We start from the raw sequence: 26,638 nt of genomic DNA on the forward strand, positions 1-26,638 counted from the left end.
TCGATCAACTGCCCATTTTGCCTAATGCACATTCGCACACACTGTCGGATACTAGTCTCAACATAATTCAATGTCTGATGCCACAACCCTTTCCCTCACAAGTTCTGGCATCATTGGGGGAGTGGAGTACGCCTTCTGCTTCACAGCTCTCCATAAGAAGTAGTCCAATGGTGTTAAGTCGGCGCTCTTGGCACGAATTCATGAACTGCATTACCAATACCAATCCAGGGTTGACACAAGTTTCCCCAAGTGAAATTCCCTGATTTCCAGACAAGTTTTAACATTTTTCCCTGACAAATATAGAGATCTCAGGGGTGAGTAAAGACATCAGTTGACAAAAAGAATATAAAGGACTTCTGTATTCTCAACTTCTGAGCAAAAATCTTAAAAAGTAATGTCAACATCTTTTGTAATGAACTGTTTTAGACGGAGAAAGCAAGCCACCAAATGGTATATGTGTTTCATTAAGACCACTGATGTTATTTTATTTCAATAAAACAAAAGACATTTGGCGACAAATGTATGAATTTCCTTGGAGTCGCATGACAGATTTAAAATTTCAGAAAAACCTCATAAAAAAGCAGGCCTCTTGAAAGAAGTGTATCAGGCGGTGAAGAATTGTATAAACCAACACTATAGGTGACAGCCAATAAAATGTCGGTTCTGCTATGTTCGTTATTGTCAGTTAGTACTCACTGCGTTATGTCTATTATTTTAGAGGTATTGTGTGTGCACCTGCTTAGCTGAGCCGTAATGTCCCAATGTGGTGTCACCTGTACTAAGACTTGCGACCTCGCAGCCAAAGTTCCCCGGAAGGGGCCTCTTGGCCATCAAATGCCACATGATCATTTCATTTTACATGTATTGTGTGACTCTTCTTTCGAGAAATATATGAGTATATAGCGTACAAACTGCCAGCAACTGTCACAATTTATTTCTTCTTATCGTCCATACTTTTCTAATATATGAACTACATTCAAAGTGCCAAAATGCACTACAATAAATAAAATGTCTATAAAACACCACACAATACTACAATGTACCAGCAGTGAAGAAGTCGCAATTCCTGGAACCCATCGCCCATGACCTCTGGCCTGCCATCGAGCCTGCAGTCCTGGGTCCATGGATAAACCACGAAAATCCACCACATTACGCTACACACAAACAGGCGTGGCCTGTGGGCCGGTTGGTCAGGCTAGGTCTGATGAGCAGGGCCTGTACATTAGTGCGAAACAATGGGCTTCAGTGGCAGGCCCAATCTGTTAGAGATATCTGCGGAAATGGCCTACGGTTTCGCCCTGTCGTGGACCTCCACTTGTGTGGCCGGCTATTCACAAGTCACAGACACCAAGTTGATGAAATGAGACTGTGGTGATCAATCCATCCAACAGATAATTTGCTCGATTACTCTGAGAACCAATACTAATGAGAACATATAACAACTCACCATGAAGATGCACAGTGAGCCACAGACAGGCACATAGGGCAATCACACTCTCACAACTAAATATCTGGCCACAACCTTTGTCAGAAAATGAGAGCACACTCACTTTCACATAATCACTCAGACACAACTCATGTACACATGACCACCGTCTCCAGCCGCTGTGTCAACAATCACAGAGAATCAGATCCAAACAAACCACTCCTCAGACCTCCCTGCTTCTCGTTGGCAGCTGCTAGGCTAGTGGCTAGAGGTGGTGGCAGCACTAACTGCAAGCTGAGGGGAAGGGTATGAAGGGTAGAAGCAGAGAATGAGCGAGTAGGGAAACAGCGCACGTACTCAACTGCGCACAGCCAGCGACAATGCATGATATCTCAGTAAACAAACCATTTCATCTACTGAGACAAATTTCCCTGACATGTTTGAAATTCCCTGATACTACCTGACTTCCAGAACTTGTGGCAACCCTGCAATCTATCGATCGCGTATGTTGCATTAAGGTACCTTCTGACAGGTAAGGCCTGACGAGCATGTTGAAACCACATACGTGGTCGTATGTCTAGGGGGATATTTTCTAGTAAAGGAAGCACTCAATTCTGGAGAATATGAAGAGAGCGCAAGCTGTTCAATGTTTCACCATAAAAAACAGGACCTATCACATAATCTCCAACTATGCCCACCCAGACATTGCTTGACCACCGTCTCTGTGTTCGGCGAACTCGTTGCCACAGAGGATTTACTTCTGCCTAGTAGTTTGTGTTATGAGAATTGACTCCTCCCATGTTCTCGAAGTTTGCCTCATCTGTGTGGAGAAGAAGGGATCATGACATATTTGGACATCGGCTCATCGACAAAATGCCAGGATTCTCTCAGGATCCCCAGGCTCAATTGCTTGGGTGATATGTAAGCGATATGGATGGAATTTAAAGTATCTTAAAACATGAGATACCATCGCTCGTGGCATGCCTTGCATTCCCTGAATCTGATGAGTCGAATGGTGTGAATCTGTAGCAACAATAGCATGAACTCCCAGCACAATCGTCTCTCTCATACCCGTCTTTTATCTCTCCCTTTTCAAGTTTCCTCTTTCAGCTCATCTTACCAGAGACCTAATTGTAACCTTCGTGGGATGATGGGCATTGGGGTACGTACCCTTTAGCATACAATCTTTGCGCATCTGCACAATTATCGCAACACTCGCCAACAATTTTTATCATTCTCCCTATTTCTCACGGCATGTAATCAGTCATTTCAGATAAATTGGAGTTGAAAAATAAATTGTACTGGTCACTTTTATTATTATTGGTTTTCTTGGGTTTCTCCCTCACAAAACATCTGGCAAGCATGTTGCAGGACAACTGACTTATTACAGTGTACACAACCCGTTTGTTTACACATGCCCTCAGTTGTTACATCACAACGTGAAGCCAAAATATTAAGTATTCAAGTGTGCTCTTTCAGAAAATTTCTAAGGTGTCTAAAGGCTGTGTGTCTTTCAAGAGGTCACCTTTACATACCTCAATATTGATGCAAATAATAAAATAATGAATTACCCAATGGTAATCCGCCCTTTAAAATATGGAGAGAAGGCAGAAACGAAAGACGGGCCCAAGATAGTTGATTGTGAGACAAGGTGACTCAGATACATTTTTCTCTTATGGGCTCTAAATATTCATGCTGAGAATAATTTTCCTCATATGAATTTGGAAAAATTTCATTTCACAGGAACTCATTAAAGTCTCGTGAGACAAGATTGTTCCGAGTAACATGAGGTGAAATTCATCAAAGTTTGATAAGGTAGAATCTTTCTAAATCCCTTAACACACATTTTTGCTAAGTGCATAAGAGAAAAATTTATGAGAGTCATGCCAGTCCAAAATCACTCTAAGTGAGAACAGCCCAGAAATCTTCAGAGTAAAATTTCTCTGAATCCCCAGTCTTGATTTCAAATTCTCTGACTATGAAGTTTATTAGTTAGCTTCAAAGCTCCACCCTTCTCTTCTCTGATTGTGCTGGCACAAGCACATGCTGGTCTCCGATTCAGTAGCCTCCAAGTGGTGCACATTGGGTTCCACTAATGCCGACAGTATTTGCTTTCAGGTTAATCCCTACTGAAGAATTTCAAAGCCATTTCAAGATCACAAAAATTTCACCAATTGACAGAGTTCAGACCATACAAGACTTTCATTGAAAATTTTTCCCGATGTTGCTTCGTTCTCGAGATATTGGTAACCTGGGAAAGTTACAAAGTGCCCCCTGACAACAAAACACTGGTTTTTCAATAACAATGTTTCCTACAAAACACAAGGTTTCCTACAAAACGAAGTTCAAATGGTTCTAAGCACTATGGGACTTAACATCTGAGGTTATCAGCCCCTTTACAAAATGAAGTATTTTTAACAAGTAGAATACAAATATGGAATAAAAAAAAGGTGTTACCATTTGCAAAAATGAACTTGACCTTGGTTTGACCTTGAAAATACGGTTCAACGCCATTTCGAGGTAACCATTCCATGACCCCTTTCAAACTTTTCAATGTTTACTGGAGACTTTTTTTTTTTGCACAATTGTGCCACTAGAGATATATCAGCCAGTATAGATTAAAGTGTGACACCCTGTATATTATATATACATATTAAAAAGGAAAGCTGCTGCTCACCATTTAGTGGAGATGCTGAGCCGTAGATAGGCACAACAAAAAGACTGTCACAAATAATGCTTTTGGCCATTAAAGCCTTCGTCAAAAATAGACCCACATATACCAACACAATTCACACACACGACTGCATGTGTGTGTGTGTGTGTGTGTGTGTGTGTGTGTGTGTGTGTGTGTGTGAGAAAGGGGGGGGGGGGTTGTATGGTGAGTAGCAACTTTCCTTTAAAATATAGAGGGAAACATTCCATGTGGGAAAAATATATATAAAAACAAAGATGATGTAACTTACCAAACGAAAGCGCTGGCATGTTGATAGACACACAAACAAACACAAACATACACACAAAATTCAAGCTTTCGCAACCTGAGCTCCATCCTTCATGAAATCCTCCCCACTACACCAAGAGTGTCTTTCCACCGTCCACCTAACCTTCGTAACCTCTTGGTTCATCCCTATGAAATCCCCCAAACCACATTCCCTACCCTCTGGCTCCTACCCTTGTAGCAGCCCCCGGTGTAAAACCTGTCCATGCACCCTCCCACCACCACCTACTCCAGTCCTGTAACCCGGAAGGTGTACACGATCAAAGGCAGAGCCACGTGTGAAAGCACCCACGTGATTTACCAACTGACCTGTCTACACTGTGAAGCTTTCTATGTGGGAATGACAGCAACAAATTGTCCATTCACATGAATGGACACAGGCAGACAGTGTTTGTTGGTAATGAGGATCACCCTGTGGCTAAACATGCCTTGGTGCACGGCCAGCACATCTTGGCAGTGTTACACCGTCCGGGTTATCTGGATACTTCCCACCAACACCAACCTATCCGAACTCCGGAGATGGGAACTTGCTCTTCAATATATCCTCTCTTCCCGTTACCCACCAGGCCTCAATCTCCGCTAATTTCAAGTTGCCGCCACTCATACCTCACCTGTCATTCAACATCATCTTTGCCTCTGCACTTCCGCCTCGACTGACATCTCTGCCCAAACTCTTTGTCTTTAAATATGTCTGCTTGTGTCTGTATATGTGTGCATGGATATGTGTGTGTGTGTGTGCGCGCGCGAGTGTATACCCGTCCTTTTTTCCCCCTAAGGTAAGTCTTTCCGCTCCCGGGATTGGAATGACTCCTTACCCTCTCCCTTAAAACCCACATCCTTTCGTCTTTCCCTCTCCTTCCCTCTTTCCTGATGAGGCAACAGTTTGTTGCGAAAGCTTGAATTTTGTGTGTATGTATGTGTCTGTTTGTGTTTCTATCGACCTGCCAGTGCTTTCATTCGGTAAGTCACATCATCTCTGTTTTTAAATATATATATATAGATGATGTGACTTACCGAACGAAAGTGCTGGCAGGTCGATAGACACACAAACAAACACAAACATACACATGAAATTCAAGCTTTCACAACAAACTGTTGCCTCATCAGGAAAGAGGGAAGGAGAGGGAAAGACGAAAGGATGTGGGTTTTAAGGGAGAGGGTAAGGAGTCATTCCAATCCCGGGAGTGGAAAGACTTACCTTAGGGGGAAAAATGACAGGTATACACTCCCACACACACACGCACACATATCCATCCGCACATACACAGACACAAGCAGACATTTATATATATCTATATAAAGAATTAGGTACCTAAAACACATCCTTATTTCAATTCAAAATGTCAAAGCAATTAGTCAATTTGGAGATTAACGTTTTTGAACAAGTGAACAATTATATTTTTATTTATATAGATGACACAGTAAAAACAACAATATTTATTTTTAAGAGAGCATATAAGACAAAAAACTTCTTTTGGAAATATAAGATGAAGCTGACTTGTAATGCTGTTCTTAGACATTACATTCTATGCCTTAACGAAGTGTTCACACAGACATTCTCTGCAACTCACAGAAAAAAGTTATTGAAAGTGTCTTCAATTTGGGGGACACTTACGATCAGTTCACTAGTTATCTTTAACAAATTTCCACAACTTCCCGAACTAATTTCCCTGTCTTCTTTGTATAAGATAAGCTTATTTGAATGAGTGTTTAAAATGTGGTAAAAATAATTTTCCGTGTAATTTAACATCACAATCAAGTGTTCCTTGATATTAAGTAGTCTCTTCTCTTAGCTTTTCATGACATTCTGATTCCGTCTATAACCCAAGGTCAACTACTGATAGAGGTTTACTCTGAGGCAGTCACACCCATTATAAACCTGGGAGCAAGCATACAGAGTAATTTAAAGTGATCAATTACTCATAGATAAGTCAGACAATCTCACTGGGAGAATCATCAGGAAGTGTAGTCCATCCACACAGGAGGTGGCTTACAAAACCATTGTTTTACTGATACTTCAATACTGCTCTTCAGTTTGAGACCCGTGCCAGAAAGAATTGAGAGAAAATACAGGATATTCAAAGAAGAGCAGCACATTTTGGCAAGTTGCTTCCAGTAAGTGCAAAAGTGTCACTGAGGTGCTCATCCAAACTGTAGCAGATGTTAAAAGAGTGTTTAGCATCACAGTGTGGTTTACTGTTGAAATTCTGTGAATACACTTTCATAAAGGAATTAATCAATATACTGCTTCCTTCTATAAACAGTCAATAAAACTCTACTGCAAGCAGGCATTCTCACTGTGTGCAGCCACATCACAAATTGTAGCAAAACTCCCCCCCCCCCCCCTCCCCCCCAAACTAACTTGCTCATGTTGGGTTAGACCAACAATATATTGAAACTTCCTGGCAGATTAAAACTGTGTACCCAACTGAGACTCGAACTCGGGACCTTTGCCTTTCGCGGGCAAGTGCTCTACCATCTGAGATACTGAAGCACGACTCACGCCCGGTCCTCACAGCTTTACTTCTGCCAGTATCTCGTCTCCTACCTTCCAAACTTTACAGAAGCTCTCCTGCGAACCAGGTGGTTTCATATCAGCGCACACTCCCCTGCAGAGTGAAAATCTCATTCTGGAAACATCCCACAGGCTGTGGTTAAGCCATGTCTCCGCAGTATCCTTTCTTTCAGGAGTGCTAGTTCTGCATGGTTCGCAGGAGAGCTTCTGTAAAGTTTGGAAGGTAGGAGACGAGATACTGGCAGAAGTAAAGCTGTGAGGATCGGGCGTGAGTCGTGCTTCGGTAGCTCAGATGGTAGAGCACTTGCCTGCAAAAGGCAAAGGTCCCGAGTTTGAGTCTCAGTCGGGCACACAGTTTTAATCTGCCAGGAAGTTTCATATCAGCACACACTCCGCTGCAGAGTGAAAATCTCATTCTGGCAACAATATATTGTCATACCAGTGAGATGTACTATACACAAAATTGGCAATCAATATCAATTAAAAATTATACATGGAAGTATTGGATGTTGACAGTGATCGTGAAACATGAAGCAATTTCTCAGTAAACACATAGTGATTTGATTGTTAGATGGTAACACAAGGAGCTGTTAGAATCGATGTGTCAATTCTTGAGAGTTTGGTTCACCATCTGTCCAATATTTTTATGTCCTACCAGTTGTCAGTGGTCTTACTGTGGTAGCTTCTCTTGTCTTGATAAGCACAATACTGATGCATATAATTTGTAGTCTGTAAGATAACTACAGTTAGTACGAGGTAACAAAAACTGATCCACAAAACCCAGAAAACTGTAAGCAAAATTTATCTTAGGTATTTCAAGGGCATTCATTTTATAGGAGTGAAAGAATATTATTATTTTAAGGAGAAAGTGATTTTAGATCAATCAAACTTTCAGCAAAATTTTGTCTTTTATACAGCTCTTATTTCAAATGTGGGAGAGAATAATTAATATAAAAATTATTCAATTCTTTAGCATAAATGAAACAGGTAGTGAATCACTTTTTTTTTTTTGTCCAAATTACACACCCCAATGTAAGAGCCAAGCTCAACAGCAATCATTTTGTCCTATTTTTGGGAACACCAACATTCACTATCACTTTCAACTTAAAAAATAATCAGGTCCAAATTAATTTGCCGAAGAGAAAATTTTGCCTATGTGTATCACACTGTTCACAGAAGTAGCAGACAGTACAATAAAGCAGCTACAGCAGAAAAAATCATTAAATGAAATAAGACAGAATAAATGTTTAATGGTGAGCTCATACATTTTGACCTCCAAGTAAAATCACAAATATATTGGGAAAAATAAATTCATCTTTTCAGTGTATAGGGTCTGAAAAAGACATTTAAATTCTGTTAAGATAATACTTATTAAAATCCGGTTGGACATGTATAATGATCTGAAAGAAATAAAAGGTACAAACTTCCATGACCTTCCAACTGACAGGACAACAAAAAGATATGGTTTTCCAACAGAAATTATGGTTCGTTTCTCCCTAATTATCAAGAAAAATTGAACTTAATACTTTTGGTGGTCTGTGGGTATGAGACTGTGGATGCAAGATGACGAAAGACCATTAGAATTTAATTTGAGAAAATGAATGTGTTATGATTTGACATTGTTATTAATTTATTCAAATGATGCTATCATCACTGAAAATGATTCTGAATACAGAGGAAAGGCGCCTGATATGAGAGAGTATGCTAATCTGAGACTGCTAGATTCTGACTAAAATAAGTGTTCTTGTCTGTTGAAACATACCCAAACTTAATTCTCACAGCACCTCGGGCAGTGACAAGATGACCATTAAGGAGCTGGACATTGTTGAGAGTCCTTGATTTTAGTAGGGTTGAATTTATGGTTTTCTGAGTGTATGTGCTTGTAGAGCTCTAATATCTGAAGTTGAGTAGCTGTTGCAACAATATTCACATGCTTATATTCTTCACAAAGTACTCTTCCATTCACTTTAAGAGTTGCCCTTCAAACAGCAGTGTAACTATGCAGCTAGGTCTGATTATGAGGTTATGTGGAGCAGCCTACTTGAGAGCAGTAAAAATGAAAAATGCTATAAATGGCCTCTGGAAAAATGGGACTCTCCTCAAGTAATAGACATATATTTAGAGACAATACACCAGAAGTCTGTCATACAAGATGAAATAACAGAAAAAATGTGTGTCCAAATGGTTCTGGCCAGCTGCTGAAAGCAGCAAACCACCACCTCTAGTAAAATCAGCACATCCTGAATCTGTCAAGTAACTAACATTGTCTCCACACAGGGAACATTTGACAGAATTCAAAGACAAGAAAGATATACTGAAATTTAAAAAATAAATAAATAAAATAAAAAAAGAGAAGAGAAAGTTTTGTTCTTGAAAAAGAAAAGGAGAAAAACACAGTCTCTGAAGTCTGATACAGATCACTCGGAGTCTGATACAAATTCAATTGAGACTGATGCGCATATGTGCAATCTGAAGAAGATTACATACACTTAATACATATTTTGCAGGGGTCATATCTTTGAAAACAAATACAGATAAATGGACACAACAAATGAAATGCTGTCCTTGGGCTTCCAAAAAATGTGAACTTGAAAAAGAGCTTTTGTATGCCCTGACTGCACTTCTTTTGAACAGTAAACACAGAAAATATTGTAGAGGCAGTAAGGAAGAGAATAACATTATTTTAGGGTTTACATGTTCTTATATCAGACATATTAAACGTTTCCTCTGACTTTCATATCAGAACACCATTTCTATTTCGAATCAAACTGATTAGTTTGTGCTTTCTCCAAATTTACATGTATTAAAAGTTAAAGAGCACGAGTATGAATAAAATTTACAATATAATGATTTTACATGGATTTCCACTTAACAAACATACAGTTACATCAAATGTTGTAGCATAAAGTGAAGTAATGTGAGATATTGGAAGTTTTGCTTCAGGTATGGGGCTAATGCTAATGCAGTCCTGAGACTGGTTTGATGCAGCTCTCCATGCTACTCTATCCTGTGCAAACTGCTTCATCTCCCAGTACTTACTGCAGCCTACATCCTTCTGAATCTGCTTAGTGTATTCATTTCTTGGTCTCCCTCTATGATTTTTACCCTCCACACTGCCCTCCAATGCTAAATTTGTGATACCTTGATGCCTCAGAACATGTCCCACAAACCGGTCCCTTCTTCTTGTCAAGTTGTGCCACAAACTCCTCTTCTCCCCAATTCTATTCAATACCTCCTCATTAGTTATGTGATCTACCCATCTAATCTTCAGCATTCTTCTGTAGCACCACATTTTGAAAGCTTCAGTTCTCCTCTTGTCCAAACTATTTATCGTCCATGTTTCACTTCCATACATGGCTACACTCCATACAAATACTCTCAAAAATGACTTCCTGACACACTCGTAGTTAACAAATATCTCTTCTTCAGAAACGTTTTCCTTGCCGTAGCCAGTCTACATTTTATATCCTCTCTACTTCAACCATCAGCAGTTATTTTGCTACCCAAATTTTATTACTTTAATTACTTTATTAATATTACTTTAAGTGTCTCATTCCCTACTCTAATTCCCTCAGCATCACCAGAGTTAACTCGACTACATTCCATTATCCTCGTTTTGCTTTTGTTGATTTTCATCTTATATCCTCCTTTCAAGACCATGTCCATTCCGTTCAACTGCTCTTTCAAGTCCTTTGCTGTCTCTGACAGAATTACGTCATCGGTGAACCTCAAGGCTTTTATTTCTTCTCCATGGATTTTAATACCTACTCTGAATTTTTCTATTGTTTCCTTTATTGCTTGCTCAATATACAGACTGAATAACATCGGGAAGAGGCTACAACCCTGTCTCACTCCCGTCCCAACCACTGCTTCCCTTTCATGCCCCTCGACTCTTATAACTGCCATCTGGTTTCTGTACAAATTGTAAATAGCCTTTCGCTCCCTGTATTTTACCCCTGCCACCTTCAGAATTTGAAAGAGAGTATTCCAGTCAACATTGTCAAAAGCTTTCTCTAAGTCTACAAATGATAGAAACGTAGGTTTGCCTTTTCTTAATCTATCTTCTAAGATAAGTTGTAGGGTCAGTATTGCCTCACTTGTTCCAATATTTTTACAGACTCCAAACTGATCCTCCCCGAGGTCGGCTTCTGCCAGTTTTTCCATTCGTCTGTAAAGAATTTGGGTTAGTATTTTGCAGCCGTGACTTATTAAACTGATAGTTCGGTAATTTTCACATCTGTCAACACCTGCTTCCTTGGGATTGGAATTATTATATTCTTCTTGAAGTCTGAGGGTATTTCGCCTGTCTCATACATCTTTGTATTCCTTTTTGCCTGCTTCATTTACTGCATTTTTTATATTTTCTCCTTTCATCAATTAAATTCAATATTTCTTCTGTCACCCAAGGATTTCTACTAGCCCTCGTCATTTTACCTACTTGATCCTCTGCTGCCTTCACTACCTCATTCCTCAAAGCTACCCATTCTTCTTCTACTGTATTTCTTTCCCCCATTCTTGTCAATTGTTCCCTTATGCTCTCCCTGGAACTCTGTACAACCTCTGGTTTAGTCAGTTTATCCAGGTCCCACCTCCTTAAATTCCCACCTTTTTGCAGTTTCTTCAGTTTTAACCCACAGTTCATAACTAATAGATTGTGGCCAGAGTCCACATCTGCCCCTGGAAATGTCTTACAATTTAAAACCTGGTTTCTAAATCTCTGCCTTACCATTATATAATCTATCTGAAACCTGTTGAACCAAGTGATAGCTATGATTAAGTTATGCTCTGTGCAAAATTCTACCAGGCGGCTTCCTCTTTCATTTCTTATCCCAGTCCATATTCACCTACTACGATTCCTTCTCTTCCTTTTCCTACTGTCGAATTCCAGTCACCCATGACTATTAAATCTTCGTCTTCCTTCACTATCTGAATAATTTCTTTTACCTCATCATACATTTCTTCAATTTCTTCGTCATCTGCAGAGCTAGTTGGCATATAAACTTGTACTACTGTAGTAGGCCACAATAATCTTGGCCACAATAATGTGTTCACTATGCTGTTTGTAGTAGCTTACCCACACTACTATTTTTTTTATTCATTATTAAACCTACACCTGCATTACCCCTATTTGATTTTGTATTTATAACCCTGCATTCACCTGACCAAAAGTCTTGTTACTCCTGCCACTGAACTTCGCTAATTCCCACTATATCTAACTTTAACCTATCCATTTCCCTTTTTAACTTTTCTAACCTACCTGCCCGATTAAAGGATCTGACATTCCACGCTCCGATCCATAGAACGCCAGTTTTCTTTCTCCTGATAATGACGTCCTCTTGAGTAGTCCCCGCCCGGAGATCCGAATGGGGGACTATTTTACCTCCGGGATATTTTACCCAAGATGACACCATCATCATTTAACCATACAGTAAAGCTGCACACCCTCGGTAAAAATTACGGTTGTAGTTTCCCCTTGCTTTCAGCCGTTCGCGGAACCAGCACAGCAAGGCCGTTTTGGTTGGTGTTACAAGGCCAGGTCAGTCAATCATCCAGACTGTTGCCCTTGAAACTACTGAAAAGGCTGCTGCCCCTCTTCAGGAACCACACGTTTGTCTGGCCTCTCAAGAGATACTCCTCTGTTGTGGATGCACCTACAGTACGGCTATCTGTATCGCTGAGGCACGCAGCCTCCCCACCAATGGCAAAGTCTATGGTTGTTAAGTTTATAAATTTACACACATTTCAATTCTAGAATATGTAATATATCTGGAACTATGATTTATATTTAAAAACAAAGATGATGTGACTTACCATACGAAAGCACTGGCAGGTCGATAGATACACAAACAAACACATACATACATACAAAATTCTAGCTTTCGCAATCAATGGTTGCTTCGTCAGGAAAGAGGGAAGGAGAGGGAAAGACGAAAGGATGTGGGTTTTAAGGGAGAGGGTAAGGAGTCATTCCAATCCCAGGAGCGGAAAGACTTACCTTAGGGGGAAAAAAGGACAGGTATACACTCGCGCGCGCGCGCGCACACACACACACACATCCATCCGCACATACCAAAACTATGATTTGTGATACAGTCAAACATATGGAGTGACACAGGTTAATATCTGTTAAATCTGAATGTTGGAGGGATTCTGTCAATTTAACAACAGGAAAGAAAGGAAATGCGCGCGCGCGCGCACACAGACACACACACATTGAAGCAAACACTGACGTAACTTTAGTGGCTTCTCTGTGCAGTCAAAGAAATTGCTCTTGACATAACATTTTATAAAAGTTTTGTAAATTCATAGATTGGACAAACAGGTTGTTGAGATAGGTGTTACATGGTACGTCTATCAGCCCAAGTTCAAAGTAATGGGGTACATTAGCAGCCAAAAGGAAGAACCGGTTAATAAATAAATTGAACTCCTTATTCAGTTGTGCAATGTCTTGGAATCTCTCCAAGAACTCTTAATGAAATGTTTCAATTACTGAAACATTGTCAGCATGTCTGGTCCACAAACAACTGCCTAGAGTTACGGGGAATGTTCCATGTTATGAACTAGAAGTGGATTTTTCTACAGGGTTAGTTTTTGTTTGATAGTATCAATCTCATTTGATGTATCTGTTAGCAAATGATTCTCACCTTGCATTAACATACTTAACAAATTTAAGTAATTGGTGATGTCGCCATAAAAATTTTTGTCACCAGTCTAAATAAATACTCTTTACTCTGTTTTTCCCTGATGGCTGCCTTCAGTTCAGCCAGCACTCACTGTCTTTCATCTGAAAACAAGCACATCAAATTGTCCTTGTGCCTCGTGTTGGAATGACTTTCCAATAGAGTTTTTCCAGCTCATAATAGTGCAATAGTACATTAAGCATTTTGTATGGCCTTTAAATGATATGGAAGATAAGGCAATTTCCACTTGGCATTGAACAATGCGGCTTCTCCACTTTTTCTTTTTTGGACAAGTGTGTAGTTGCAATAGTATTTCTAATACACAATGTAAATCTGATTTAACACAAGTAGTTTCATCAGCAAACTGCTTGGCATCTGACAAGGTGAATGCTTTGCTTTAGTGGCATCTGGCTGCAGCCTCCATTTTGCCGTTTGTCCTCAGCATTCAGTCCCACTTGCTGCTGTGCTTGGAGCATTAGGTAGGAGCATGTCTGGAGTACTAGTGCTCGCAGAATGCTGCTTGGCCAGTCCTGATCTAGAGAAACTGGTCTCATTCTTGAGTTAGATGGTGTTTAAAATGTATGTTCCATATACGTGTTAACTAACACGCTACTTTGCTGAGATGTTGAAGCCTTTCTTAAGCCTGACCTCAAAGCCGATCAATTACTCCTATCTCACACCACTGCTTTATCGCTTCATCCACATCTGAGCAGAGCAAGGTTGAATAATGTATATGGCTGCAACCTCGCGCACATTGATTACGAGATCCGTACCAGGACATTATCTCTCATGTACTGCGTATGCTGAGACATCCTGGCAGCAAATAACTGACTGTCCTATAGCCGTCTATGGTGTAATGTGTTATATTCAGCACATCTCTGCTATGCTCATGTTATGCATGCAAGACATCAACAAACAATAAAATGTATGAAAAGTAAAGTATTGAGGGGATGTGAATCCTAATTACTGCTATGGAATTCCAGAGCCTTAAACACTGCCATGTGCCTAACACATAAATATACAGATTTGCTCTCTTTTTGTTTATTCAAGGTACAAGCATCTTGGCATTTCAAACAGATAAATTTAAGAGTTATAATTTATATATAACAGGTGATCAAAAAGTTTCCTTTTGAATGCCATACCATCCAGAAACAGTACGGCAATCAGGTGAAACCTCTGTGAGCACTGAACCATTCATCCCACCAATGCGTCAGGTTGAAGATCCCATTTGTTAAAACACTGTGTCCTGTGCGAAGAAGTCTGTAACTGCATGCTGCACATCCTTATCTGACAGGTATTGTCAACCCTTCAAAGACTTCTTAAGGCACTGAAGGCATGACAGTCACCAGGGGAGAGATCAGGAATATAAGGCAGATGCCCAAGTGTCTCCCACTTAAGTTGGCATAACTTGATGTGGGGATGTGCATTATTATGAAGCAGCAGCACCTCTTGTCACAATTTTCTCAGACATTTTGCTTTAATTGCACACCACAATTTCTCCAGTGTTGCACAGTACTGTTCCCCAGTGATGGAGACACCAGCTTCCTTGAAATCAATAACCAATGGGCCCAGGTAACCAAACAACACAGTGAGCATCACCTTTCCAGCAGATGGCTAGCTCTTGAACTCCTCAGGACGAGGAGATGATGAATGACACTATTCCACTCTCAATGCTTTCGACTCCGGCCCCAGGTGGTGGCACCAAATTTCATCGCCTGCAGCAATACATTCAAGGAACATGTTACCTTCAATACTGAAATGCTTCTGGCGGCTCACGAGAACAGCCATCGAGTTTGATTTTTGGTCAGTGGGGTGACTGCAGACCTTACGGTAGCCTAATTCTTGGCAGAAAATGTGTAGCACGCTACCAAATCTAATGTCGAGATCCTTTGCTAGCATGACTTGCTATGCGCCGGTTTGTCCTAAATGCATCATCAACCATCCACCTATTGTTTCGTCTGTAATGGATGAGGCTGGCCTCCAAGATCGACTGGTATATTGTGTCAAATCACGACCAACACAGAATTTGGTGCACTATTCCACAACAGTGGTTTTCGACAGACATGTTACCCCTTACATATTCTTCATTCTCTGGTGAATGTCTACCCGTGTTTGTCCTTCGGCAAGCAAGAAGTGAATAACAGCATGTTGGTCCTGTTTGGACGCATTTGGTGATAACATCACCATAGTTCACATTTCTGCATTTGCCACGTACACACTGGAAATGTCACACTAATCCTTTACATGTCAGCGCTTGTATACCTGCACTGGAGTCACACTGGGTTGCATATATGCTGCAGCAACACCCTCAAGCAGAAACTTTTTTAAAGTTCTTATGTGAAACAACATGCAGTAATTATACACTATCACAGAAAATCAAAAAGGTTTATAAGTAATATCGTTACAATAAGAAGGGAAAAAATGCATTGCTACAAGAGTGTTACATGTAGTGCTGCCACCACTGCCAAAGTCAGGTGTGTTGCAGACAACCTAAGGTACCCGGGCTCATCAATACATGTGAACAGTTTTGTTTTGTCGACATGCATCTAGTGAGAAGGCATTGAAGGTCAAATGGCAGAGATTACATCTCATACAGAGGCTTACAGACAATGTCTTGTCCTCCCGCATCATTTGTGACTGGAACAAGAAAGGTGAGAAGTGACAACAACAGACAAAGCTTCCTCCACCACAAATCATAAGGCAGCTTGTGGATCATGGATGTAAGTGTATAGCATGCTTTTTCTCAGTTCATGTTCAGCAAATAGTTCCTGAATGCTTTAATTTATTTTTTACTGCAGTATTCCACAACTTGCTATTTATATCACACATTATACTACTAAATGCTGGCTGTTGAGCACTAGAACCTGCAAGATCATTAACAATATGGTTTGAACTATGATGATGATTTGCTAATGAAACTATAAGTTATTAATAGCAGTACTGCATGTCCCCTTCATCTTGACTGCAAGTTTTAATAGAAGAGTTATGTGAAATGGCAAGGTGTTATTAATCTTAGCATTTTTCAGTAATTAAAATGTGACAGCCCTTTGCTATTTACTTACCTTGTAATCTGTTGTTCTTTATCAAGAGACCTGCAAGTTTGAGAATTCGAAGATCACCTATAGCGAAATCAGGTTCTTTTTCCTGTAGCCTCTTAAGGCATTCTAATGCTTCATCCAGTTTATCATGGTGGCAGTACATATCAATCAATTGAGACTGCACACCCGCTGTCAACACAAATCCCTGTGCTTCAAGTTCCTGAAAAACAAAAATATTATATTACTTCCATGACTGAAAAGTATAAGAACAGGGAGATTTATTTAGAGTATTATCAAAGCCACTAACCTGTTTCAGCTGTTCAGCTTTATCAAGTTCCTTATTTCGGCAATAGAGGGACAGTAACTGCCTCTTGACACCGTTCGAAGATTGTTCTTTGGCTTCCAGAGTTTTAATCTGTTCTTTCAGTTGTTGTTCATCCTTTAACATTTACAAAATACAGTGAAATGTTTCTTTCCTCTCTACCAGAAAATCCTGCACCCAAACTAAAAACTTACAATGCATAATTATGAAGAATATATGTCCTAATTTAATTTCTTAAATTGTTGCCATTTAAAATAGCAATATCTTCAACATTAAAAATTAGAAAAGCAAGGTTCCATTGTCATGAAAAGAAACTGTGAGCAATAACTTGACTTTAGATTGAACTGTCATGATTTACTTGGATGTGGAGATCCTTTTCCAATCAACTGCAATGACTCGACTTTCAATGTCATAGCCTTAAATTCAATACTGTTCTTCTGTGATTATCCTATGCAAGAATGTTCCATCAGCAGCAGCTTGGTCAAGAAGGTTCACGCAAACATTAACTCTATATTCCTTCTGATCTTCAGTACAATGAGGAACAAACTTTGTTGCAACCCAAGACACATTTAAATTACTATTTTTAATACTCTTAATGTGTAACAATTAAGATTCTTACTTCTTTTGCAAGTTCTCTGATAAAAGACAGTTGGTGTGCACAGATTATTAATTTTCTGAATGAGAGTGCCACTATTTGAGGTTTAAGGATATACGTAATTGAGGGATGATCATTTTAGAATAGGAGGAATTGTTATCCTCTTCCACCAACTTAACTGTCAAATAATCATCTTGCCCACAACGTGGCTAAAAATACATATAGCCTATACATCTGATCACCTTCCAGGATATACATTTCTTAGGGTAGACAGACCAAACAGCCTTAGTGGGTGTGTCAGTGCATATATACAAACTGATCTCAAACCTACAGTCTTAAGTCTGTCAAATCCTAGTGCAGGAAGGCAGGCTGAATTTATGTTATTTCAGTCAGGAGTATTTTACTGGTACCATCTACAGGCTACCAGAAATCGGCTCAATGACTTCCTTTCAGTCAGCATTTCATTCACATCAGTGTCAATACGAACGTGTTATCGCAAGGAGAGGCATGAACACAGACCTACTGACAGACACTCCCTCCACAATAAAGGTAAGATGATTGTTTAGTTGTAACAACATGAATATTCTTCCAGTACAACCTACATGCCACACAGTGTGCAGTCACTCTTGCAGACAAAACTGCAATGAAAAGGAGGCAAACTAAAAGATATAGGTCAAACTTTGGCTCCAGTCTTTTTAGCACATAATATAAATTTCCTAGCCCACTTTGTGCAGCACCCAAAGTTCAAATCATGTTGTAGGAACATTAAACATACTGACTGTTGTTCCAACAGCTGATTGATCAAAAATCATATGGCATCAAATAATCAGAGGGACTACAATCAATGGCAAAATCAAAGATTTTGCTAATAAACTTACTGCTCTCTATGATGAACATGCACAATCTGTGTAAGTTAACTTCCTGCTCCATTGTTGACAAATTACGTCAAACGAAGAATGAATAGGAAGTATTGACTCGCAGACAGGCACAGCAAAAAACTGCTAACATATGAGCTTTTGGCCAAAAAGCCTTCTGCTAAGGCAACCAGAGAAATTGGCCACATGTGAGTTTTTTTGCTGAAAGTGCATTTATTGTCTACTTTAGAAGCAGATCTTTCGGCTGAAAGCTCACACACTAGCACTCTTATTGTTGTGTCTGCCTGCAACTCAAACATCTCCTCTATAAAGTGAGTAGCAATCTATCCTTTTCATAATACTGTCACTATTCCATCCTGGACTTTCCACTGTTTGATGATACCCATACACATTTCAAGGTAAACCCAAAACCTGAGGGGTTACAAAGAAAACAAAAAGCTACAAAACAGGGTAAAGCGATACATTCACAATGACAAAATAACACACACTTGTTCCCATGTACGAGGGCTGTTCAAAAAGTAAGGTGACTTTTCAAATTGCAAGGGCAACATACATTCAATTATCGATTTTTGTTGTTGTTGTTTTGTTGGTACACACATCCCAAACATATGTTACAATTTTAATTGTACAGCCTATTTTGTTTGTTTCTGACAGATAGAAAGGTTATACATGTTTTAGTGTGCTCAACAATTTTCAGTTACTGTAAGAAATGGAGTACAGAATTTGCATCAAATTTTGTGAAAAAGATGGAATCAAGTGCTCTAAAACACTTGAAATGGTAACAGTGGCATAAGGTAAGTCTGTTCTAACCAAGCCCTTCCAAAATGGACGAGAAGATGCCATTGACGAATGTCACTCTGGAGGCCCCAGCACATCAACAACAGATGATAACGTCAAAGCTGTGAAGAAAATTGTTTTGGACAATCGTTGAATTACTGTAAGAAATGTTGCTGAGGATGTTGGCATTTTGATCAGCTCGTGTCATGCAATTTTTTCGGATGTTCTGGGCACGAGACATGAGTCAGCGAAGTTTGTTCCAAAACTTCTCAATTTTTATCAGAAGAACTGTCGCATGAGCATTGCTCAAAAACTCTTGAATGATGTCAATGATGATCCCGATTTGCTCAAAAGGGTCATAACTGGTGATAAAACATGGGTTCACATTATGATGTCAAAACCAAAGCCCAATCGTACCAATGGAAGCATCCTGGAGAGTCAATAGCAAAAAAAAGCACGCCAAATATGATCAAATGTCAAAGTTTTCCTCACTGTTTTTCTCAATTACCGTGGCCTGGTGCATCATGAATTTTTAACTCAAGGTTGTACAGTCAATAAGGTGTATTATCTTGACGTTATGCGCCATTTACGAGAAGCAATACGCAAAAAAGTCTGGAATTGTGGGGGGAAAAAAAATTCATTGCTTTTGCACCACGAAATTGCACCTGCTCGTTCATTGTTGCTCTTGAGAGATTTTTTTGGCCAAAACCACCGCAAAACTGAAGAGACCTACAAAAGGACAAAGATTTTCAACGACTGAGGAAACAAAAACTGCTACAGTGAGTTTTCAGTTAAGTATGCCATCAGCAGTGGACAGGAGAGAAAGGGGTGGAGGAAGGAGGGAAAGGAATATGTTAACACACAGGTAAAGAATATAAGGGAGAAGAAGATGGCATGACTGAAAGTGAAAGGAACATTGGCTTTGCTGTTTGACAAAGGCAAAGTCGACCTTATATGCTAATTTTTGAAGAAAACTTTATCATGCTGACAGCAGGAAGTGCTTCAATTTCTTAACAGCAGCACAGCATTGAATTGTGCGCAGATTGCATGGCAGTTTGTTCCAAAGGCAGGCAACAGCAAAAGAGTTCGCAAATGTTTCTGTTTTGTGACTCAAGGTTGTACCAAAAAGTGCTTATGAGAAGTGCTTCAAGGATTGGAAGAAGGTTGGCACAAGTGTAATGTATCTGAGGGGGATTACTTTGAAGGGGACAACAAGATTATCAATGAATAAATAAATATTTATTTTTTTTACAAAAATGCAAAGTCACGTTACTTTTTGAACACACCTCGTATGCAGTGATACAAGACCTGAAACTCTATGGAAGAATCTCTGTAGCTCAGATGTCTGAAACAAAAACTCAGATCACAGATGATGACTGGAATGAATTATTTTCTACATCTTTCAACCCCTAAGCGGCAAGTAACTAACACCCAAAAGAATCCCCAAACATAACTATGACTGTCTCTGTCTCGAACACTTAGCAACAAATATAAGGAGAAAAGCAATAATAAGATTCTCTTCTGAAGCAATAGGCAATGACAGTATCAGCATAATGACGGTCAAGAATACTGCCGATATCTTAATAACTGTCTCAGCTGACATTTCAATTTTTCCCTCCTGAATGGAAAGTGTCCCAAGCCATGGAAAAGAAGCACAGTCTGACCCATCACTAAAATTGAAAATCCGTAATCGCGTAGTGAATACTGACTACTTAGAATATTAGCTGCTGCTTCTAGAGACTTAGCATATATTGCTTATGACTAATCACTGAACACTTGCATGAATTCAACCTATATGGCAAGTATTAGGCTGGCTTTTGTAAACACCGTAGTGCACACACACTACACTAATTAAGGTATCTCATGCCCAGAAATATGCCATGATAACCGAGATGCAACAATACTGATACCACTAGACTTTAGCAAAGCTACTGATAATGTTGATTTTGACAATCCACTCACAAAAATGTGACAGCTAAATTTCTCAGATAATGCACTGAAGTGGTTTCAAAGCTATGTGTAAAACAGACAGCAATGTGTTGTCTGTGGGAATTAAAACTTTCCCTGGTAACACGTTCCCCCAGGAATGGCACAAAGGTCAGTCTTAGGCACACCTTTGTTTTCGTTATATATTAATGACATTTTGTCTGCTCTGTCTTTCTGTAAATATCATTTCTATACCACACCAGCTTTACCAAAGTCCCAGACCTGAAGATATAAAGATGAATGACGATCTGCATTCAGCAGTAACATGCACGAAAAACCTGGGACTTAGACTAAATGAAAACTGTCACAAATAATCTTAGCAACACATCAGAAATAAATAAGTTCAGAATTCCATGAAAAATTAATTCCCATTCAGCTCAAAAGTATTTCAATACCATATCTGAAAACAGTGAAGAACTTCAGTGTAACATTGGACAAGAATCTCAAATGGGTAGAGAATACTGTCACAATGTGCCAGAAGTGCTCAGTATGCCTCTACGCTCTCAAAAAGTTTTAGAACATATTTCCATAGGGCATGAAACAAACTCGTGCAAGCACTCATACTACTGAACATCCACTATTGTGACATAATTCAACATGACCCAAGTCATTAAAACACAAGACCATTTATGCTTGTGCACATTACGCCTGCAACATCTGTCGATATGGCAATGTTAGTGGTTCAGATGCCCAATTATACTCCTATTAAAATTACTTTGGGTTATAAGTTTGAGGGAGTCAAGTTGTAGTTCTTTCTTGAGCCCATGTGGTTACTTTGTTGCCTGTTATGTACGTAGGTTGGATCTTAAATAGTGGCAAAACTGCTGTGAAGACACTATGCAATGGAATCTACTATTGCCGCTGATAGCACACATTGATGACATACCTACCTTACCTCAGAGCAAATGGACTTGCCCGTCTCATGTCACAGGCATGCTCACAATCGAGGGAAACACAGTCACTTGTGAGCGAGCAGTCTAACGTAACGGTGAGCAGAGACCATGGCAGACCATCAATGCACAGTATTACAGTTCATTTTTGGAACATCACCTGTGACCAGCTTTACGAAAGAAGCAGTGACACTTTCTGAGCAACCCACCCATCATTTTGCACGATAATGCGTGGGCGCATACAGCGCAAGCTGTGGCTGGTCTGTTCGGTCGATGGGACTTGGAATTAATGTACTACCCACCATACTCCCCAGACTTAAGTCCTTGTGTCTTTGATTTGATTCCAAAGACGAAGGAACCACTTTGTGGCATTCGCTTCAGGACTGTTCCAGAGATTGGACAGGCAGTAGACAGCTCCTTTCGCACCATAAACAGAACAGGCTCTGATAACGGTATACTACACCCTCCACATCACTGGCAGCGGGTTCTACACAACACTGGTGACTACCTCGAAGGACAGTAATAGGTGCAAACATGTACCTCTTTTGTATTGTTGGTGAATAAATAGTTGCCACCATTTAAGTTCCAACCCTCGTATATACATGCAGCACCTTGTTAAGTGTGGCTAGCTGCATGCTGGCAACACTGTGTTGTCATCATAAACCCCCGCCCCTGGGACTATAGGGTGGTTGTGGCCAGACAAACTATGTGACTATCACACACCATGTCTCCTCTGGTTCCTCAGTGAGCAAGCACTTCACTACATCGCATCAGAGATTAAGCACCTTTCATGGCATCAAAATCCAAACACAATGTTCTATTCCTCTAATACCCTAGCTGTGTTCACTCACAAAACAGAAACATTTGCGAACTCTTTCGCTGTTGCCTGCCTTTGGAACAAACTGCCACGCAATCTGCGCACCATTCAATACTGTGCTGCTGTTAAGAAATTGAAGCACTTCCTGCTGTCAGCATGATAAAGTTTTCTTCAAAAATTAGCATATAAGGTTGACTTTGCCTTTGTCAAACAGCAAGGCCAATGTTCCTTTCACTTTCAGTCATGCCATCTTCTTCTCCCTTATATTCTTTACCTGTGTGTTAACACATTCCTTTCCCTCCTTCCTCCACCCCTTTCTCTCCTGTCCACTGCTGATGGCATACTTAACTGAAAACTCGCTGTAGTTTCTCCAAGGTGTGCTTCAGTAAGTACCATTCTGAAATAAAAATAAAACAAGGAGACTTTTCTTAGTAATTTTATTTTTACAAGAAAGCCTGTACTTTAATTACTTTCCTACAAATTCCCACCAATATTAAGGCACTTATCATATCGTAAAACCAGCTTTTGAATACCATCCTTGTAGAAATCTATCACCTGATTTGCGAACAACTGCATAAAGCACACTTCTTGACACTCGAGGAAACTCATCACATAATTCCAAAATTATAATGTATCTGCTCTATCTCACTTTTTTGTCAATTTTCTGCACCAAATGGTCAGTGATGACTGACGGTCACCTACTCCGTTCCTCATCATGCACATTTGTATGGCGGTCTTTAAAAACGCACACTCATCCCTCACAATGTTTTCTCCATACACTTCACTATTCTGACAATGAATTTCAGCCAGTTTGCCTTTAGCACTAAGAAAACGACTCACAGCGCATGTTTCACAGTCGGCGAGATTCTCAACTGGAGAAGGCATTTCAAATACTCACAAATGTAAACATGCCAAATATAGTGGGAATCATGTAGAACAGTAGACTGAAGTAAGGGCTTTCATGTAAAAATAAAATTGCTATGAAAAGTCTACTTGTTTCATTTTTGTTTCACAAAGGTACTTACTTAAAAAAAACACACCTCGTAACTACTAGTTTACTTAGCATATATGAATACAAACTGTGTGTTTGCATCTTTATTTATCTGTTCTATTGTACTTGTTAATTTATCAACATAGTATAACTTGCTTACTGAAACACATGTAATCTAAAATATACAGAATGCCTCGTTAGATGTAAGAGGGGGCCTGATGGCCCAAAGCTTTCCAGGTTAAATTAATCAATAAATACACACTGGATTTAACAAAGAGCACATTTCTGTAAGCTTGTTTCAGAAGTTCATTTGTTTGTGTACACATTTTCCCTCTTTCATACAAAATTTCAAATTGCAGTTTTCTTGTAAATTGGGCATTAAAATAAGCAATATAAACACTGTAGCATCTTCCACTAAAATAACAGCCTGGAAACTAAACAAGATCTCAAGAGTGCAAAACAATAGGTTACTCAGGAGATTATCATTAGTGCTGTGCTGCCATAGAATATCAGTAGAACACATTGTTACCACAGAAAGAATTTCTATACTTTTTCTGAGCAGACCTCAATACATAATATTTAAATTAGAAGAATGCTCTAACACATGAAAATTCAGAGAATTCCTCATTTAAAAACACAAACAAGCACAACACAACACAGCTTTCGCACTGACGTGGAACAAAGCATACAGACAGCAAGTAATAACGCATAAGTCCCATTACACTGTCAATCTGCTTACTGTTTAACAATGAAATGAGTATGCTACTGTACCACCACTTGTGCAACACCATGTAGCAATGCAACCAGTTTTAGTTATAGAAATTCTCGATGTGGTATTAAGGACAGCTGAGCACCAAGTACTTAAATGGCAACTCTAATCTTTCATTCAATATTGCTTTCCTGAGTTTCCATGATGCACACTAATATCTTCAAGGCAGATGGGAAACTGCTTTCAATGGCACTATGTGCAATGGCATCACTATTTCCACCACTGTAATGCTCAACAACAAATCTTCGGTTTGTACACTTTGCAGGAAGCTTTAAATTGCAGTTTCATGCTGATCTGTTAAAATGCTAAAAACTCACCTGTATTACAGCAGCACGTCCAGTCTGTCGCTGCACAGGTGCGGGTGTCAGCTCACCAGTAGTAAGTTTAGACAAGAGAGTAGATATATCATTTGTCAACTCCTCGCCACTAAGTTTCTCTTGCAAGCGTTCAGCAGCGCTGTTGCTTATACTCAGGCCCTGGTCCACCAAGCCCTGCAACAAGTTCTCCCTTATTATGATACATTCTAATATGCCTTTATTACAGAAACAATTAGAACAAGCAGAAAATATTGTCACTCATCTATGCCTTATGTTACAGCACTAAATAAACCTAAAACAATGGTTTCATTGTTTTTATTAGTTTCTTTATGATATCACAGAGTTCTGTGGTTACAGATCTGTGTCATTTTGCAGCTTTCACATTGATAGTTTCGCATTACGTGAGAGGTACTTGTTGAAATTTTTAACACCTGGAGACAATTTTGGAGAAAATCTCAACCATATCCTCTATAACCACCATAGTATATATTATTGATACACACCACATGGAGAAGGCATTTAGTGTTAGACAAGCACACAGAAAAAATGCTGTTAGATATTAAAAGCGGACACATGCACACATGCACAAGTGACCACAATTAGCTCAACTCAAAGCGTTTAAGGCCTAAGAGTCTTCTTTCAATGTGCCTGTCTGCTGCTCAATGCCTCCTCTATGTGATAAGTAGCATTCTATCCATTTCATGTTGTCGCAAGATGAGGTTTGTTCATAACATAAGTAAAATACACAGTCCAGTCACACTAACATGATCACCTGCCGAAAGCCCGAATAATCATCTTTTGTAGTACAGATGTGCAGGGAGTGGGTCAATGAGGTTCTGGAAGGTACCAATGGGTGTGCAGCCATGTCAACTTCAGTGCTGTGGCCATCTGCACCAGGTTTCTAGGTTGAGGATCCATGGCACGAACAGCTCGATCGAGGTGATCCCAGATTCTCGGCTGGTTTTCAATCTGAGAAGTTTGATGACCAGGGGAGTATGGTAAATTCATCCTAGTGTTCTTTGGACCATGCTTCTACATTGTGAATTATGTGATATGCTGCACTGTCCTGTTTGTATGAGCCATTGTGCCTAGGAAAACAAACCGCACATTGGAGTGGACATGGTCTCCAAGGATAGATGTGTATTTGGGTTGGTCCACTGTGTCTTCCAGAATGACATCGCCACCCCGGGAACGTCATGAGAACATTCCCCAGACCATAACACTCCATCCTCCGGCCTGGATCCTTCCGATGTTTGTTGCAGCCTGTTGGCTTTCAGACGTTTCACATTGCACATGCCAACAGCCATCTGTCTGATGGAGCTTATAACATGATTCACCTGCAAAGGCCACCTGTTACCACTCAGTTGATGTCTAGTGGCAGTACTGGCATGCAAATCCCATCCTTCGTCATTGATGAACAGCAGTCAGCATGGATGCATGAACCGGGCACCTGCTGTGGAGGTCCATACACAGAAATATTCATTGTGGTTAATCTGGGTATTCAGTTGCTCAACAGTTGCACATCTAAGAGGGTAATACCAAAAGTAAGGTCTCCTATTTTTTATAAGCATAGAACTCTGTTTGTGTGGCAGTCGGTCACATTTGTTCTGAAGAGTGCTTGACGCGATGTGTGTAAACATGC

General features: G+C 39.8%; 1 protein-coding gene across 1 annotated transcript in view; it reads right to left on the minus strand.

Annotated features, from left to right (window-relative positions):
- LOC126416065 (leucine-rich PPR motif-containing protein, mitochondrial) overlaps nt 1-26,638 on the minus strand; it is a 190,843-nt gene that overhangs the window by 68,613 nt on the left and 95,592 nt on the right. The window contains exons 10-12 of the mRNA XM_050083541.1: nt 24,997-25,170; nt 16,965-17,096; nt 16,682-16,877 (exon numbers count right to left, since the gene is read on the minus strand). Coding sequence (XP_049939498.1) covers nt 16,682-16,877; nt 16,965-17,096; nt 24,997-25,170 — 502 coding nt within the window. The remainder of the gene's footprint in view (nt 1-16,681; nt 16,878-16,964; nt 17,097-24,996; nt 25,171-26,638) is intronic.

The sequence above is a fragment of the Schistocerca serialis genome, chromosome 8 (genome assembly GCF_023864345.2).
Source record: "Schistocerca serialis cubense isolate TAMUIC-IGC-003099 chromosome 8, iqSchSeri2.2, whole genome shotgun sequence".
Classification (NCBI taxonomy): domain Eukaryota; kingdom Metazoa; phylum Arthropoda; class Insecta; order Orthoptera; family Acrididae; genus Schistocerca; species Schistocerca serialis.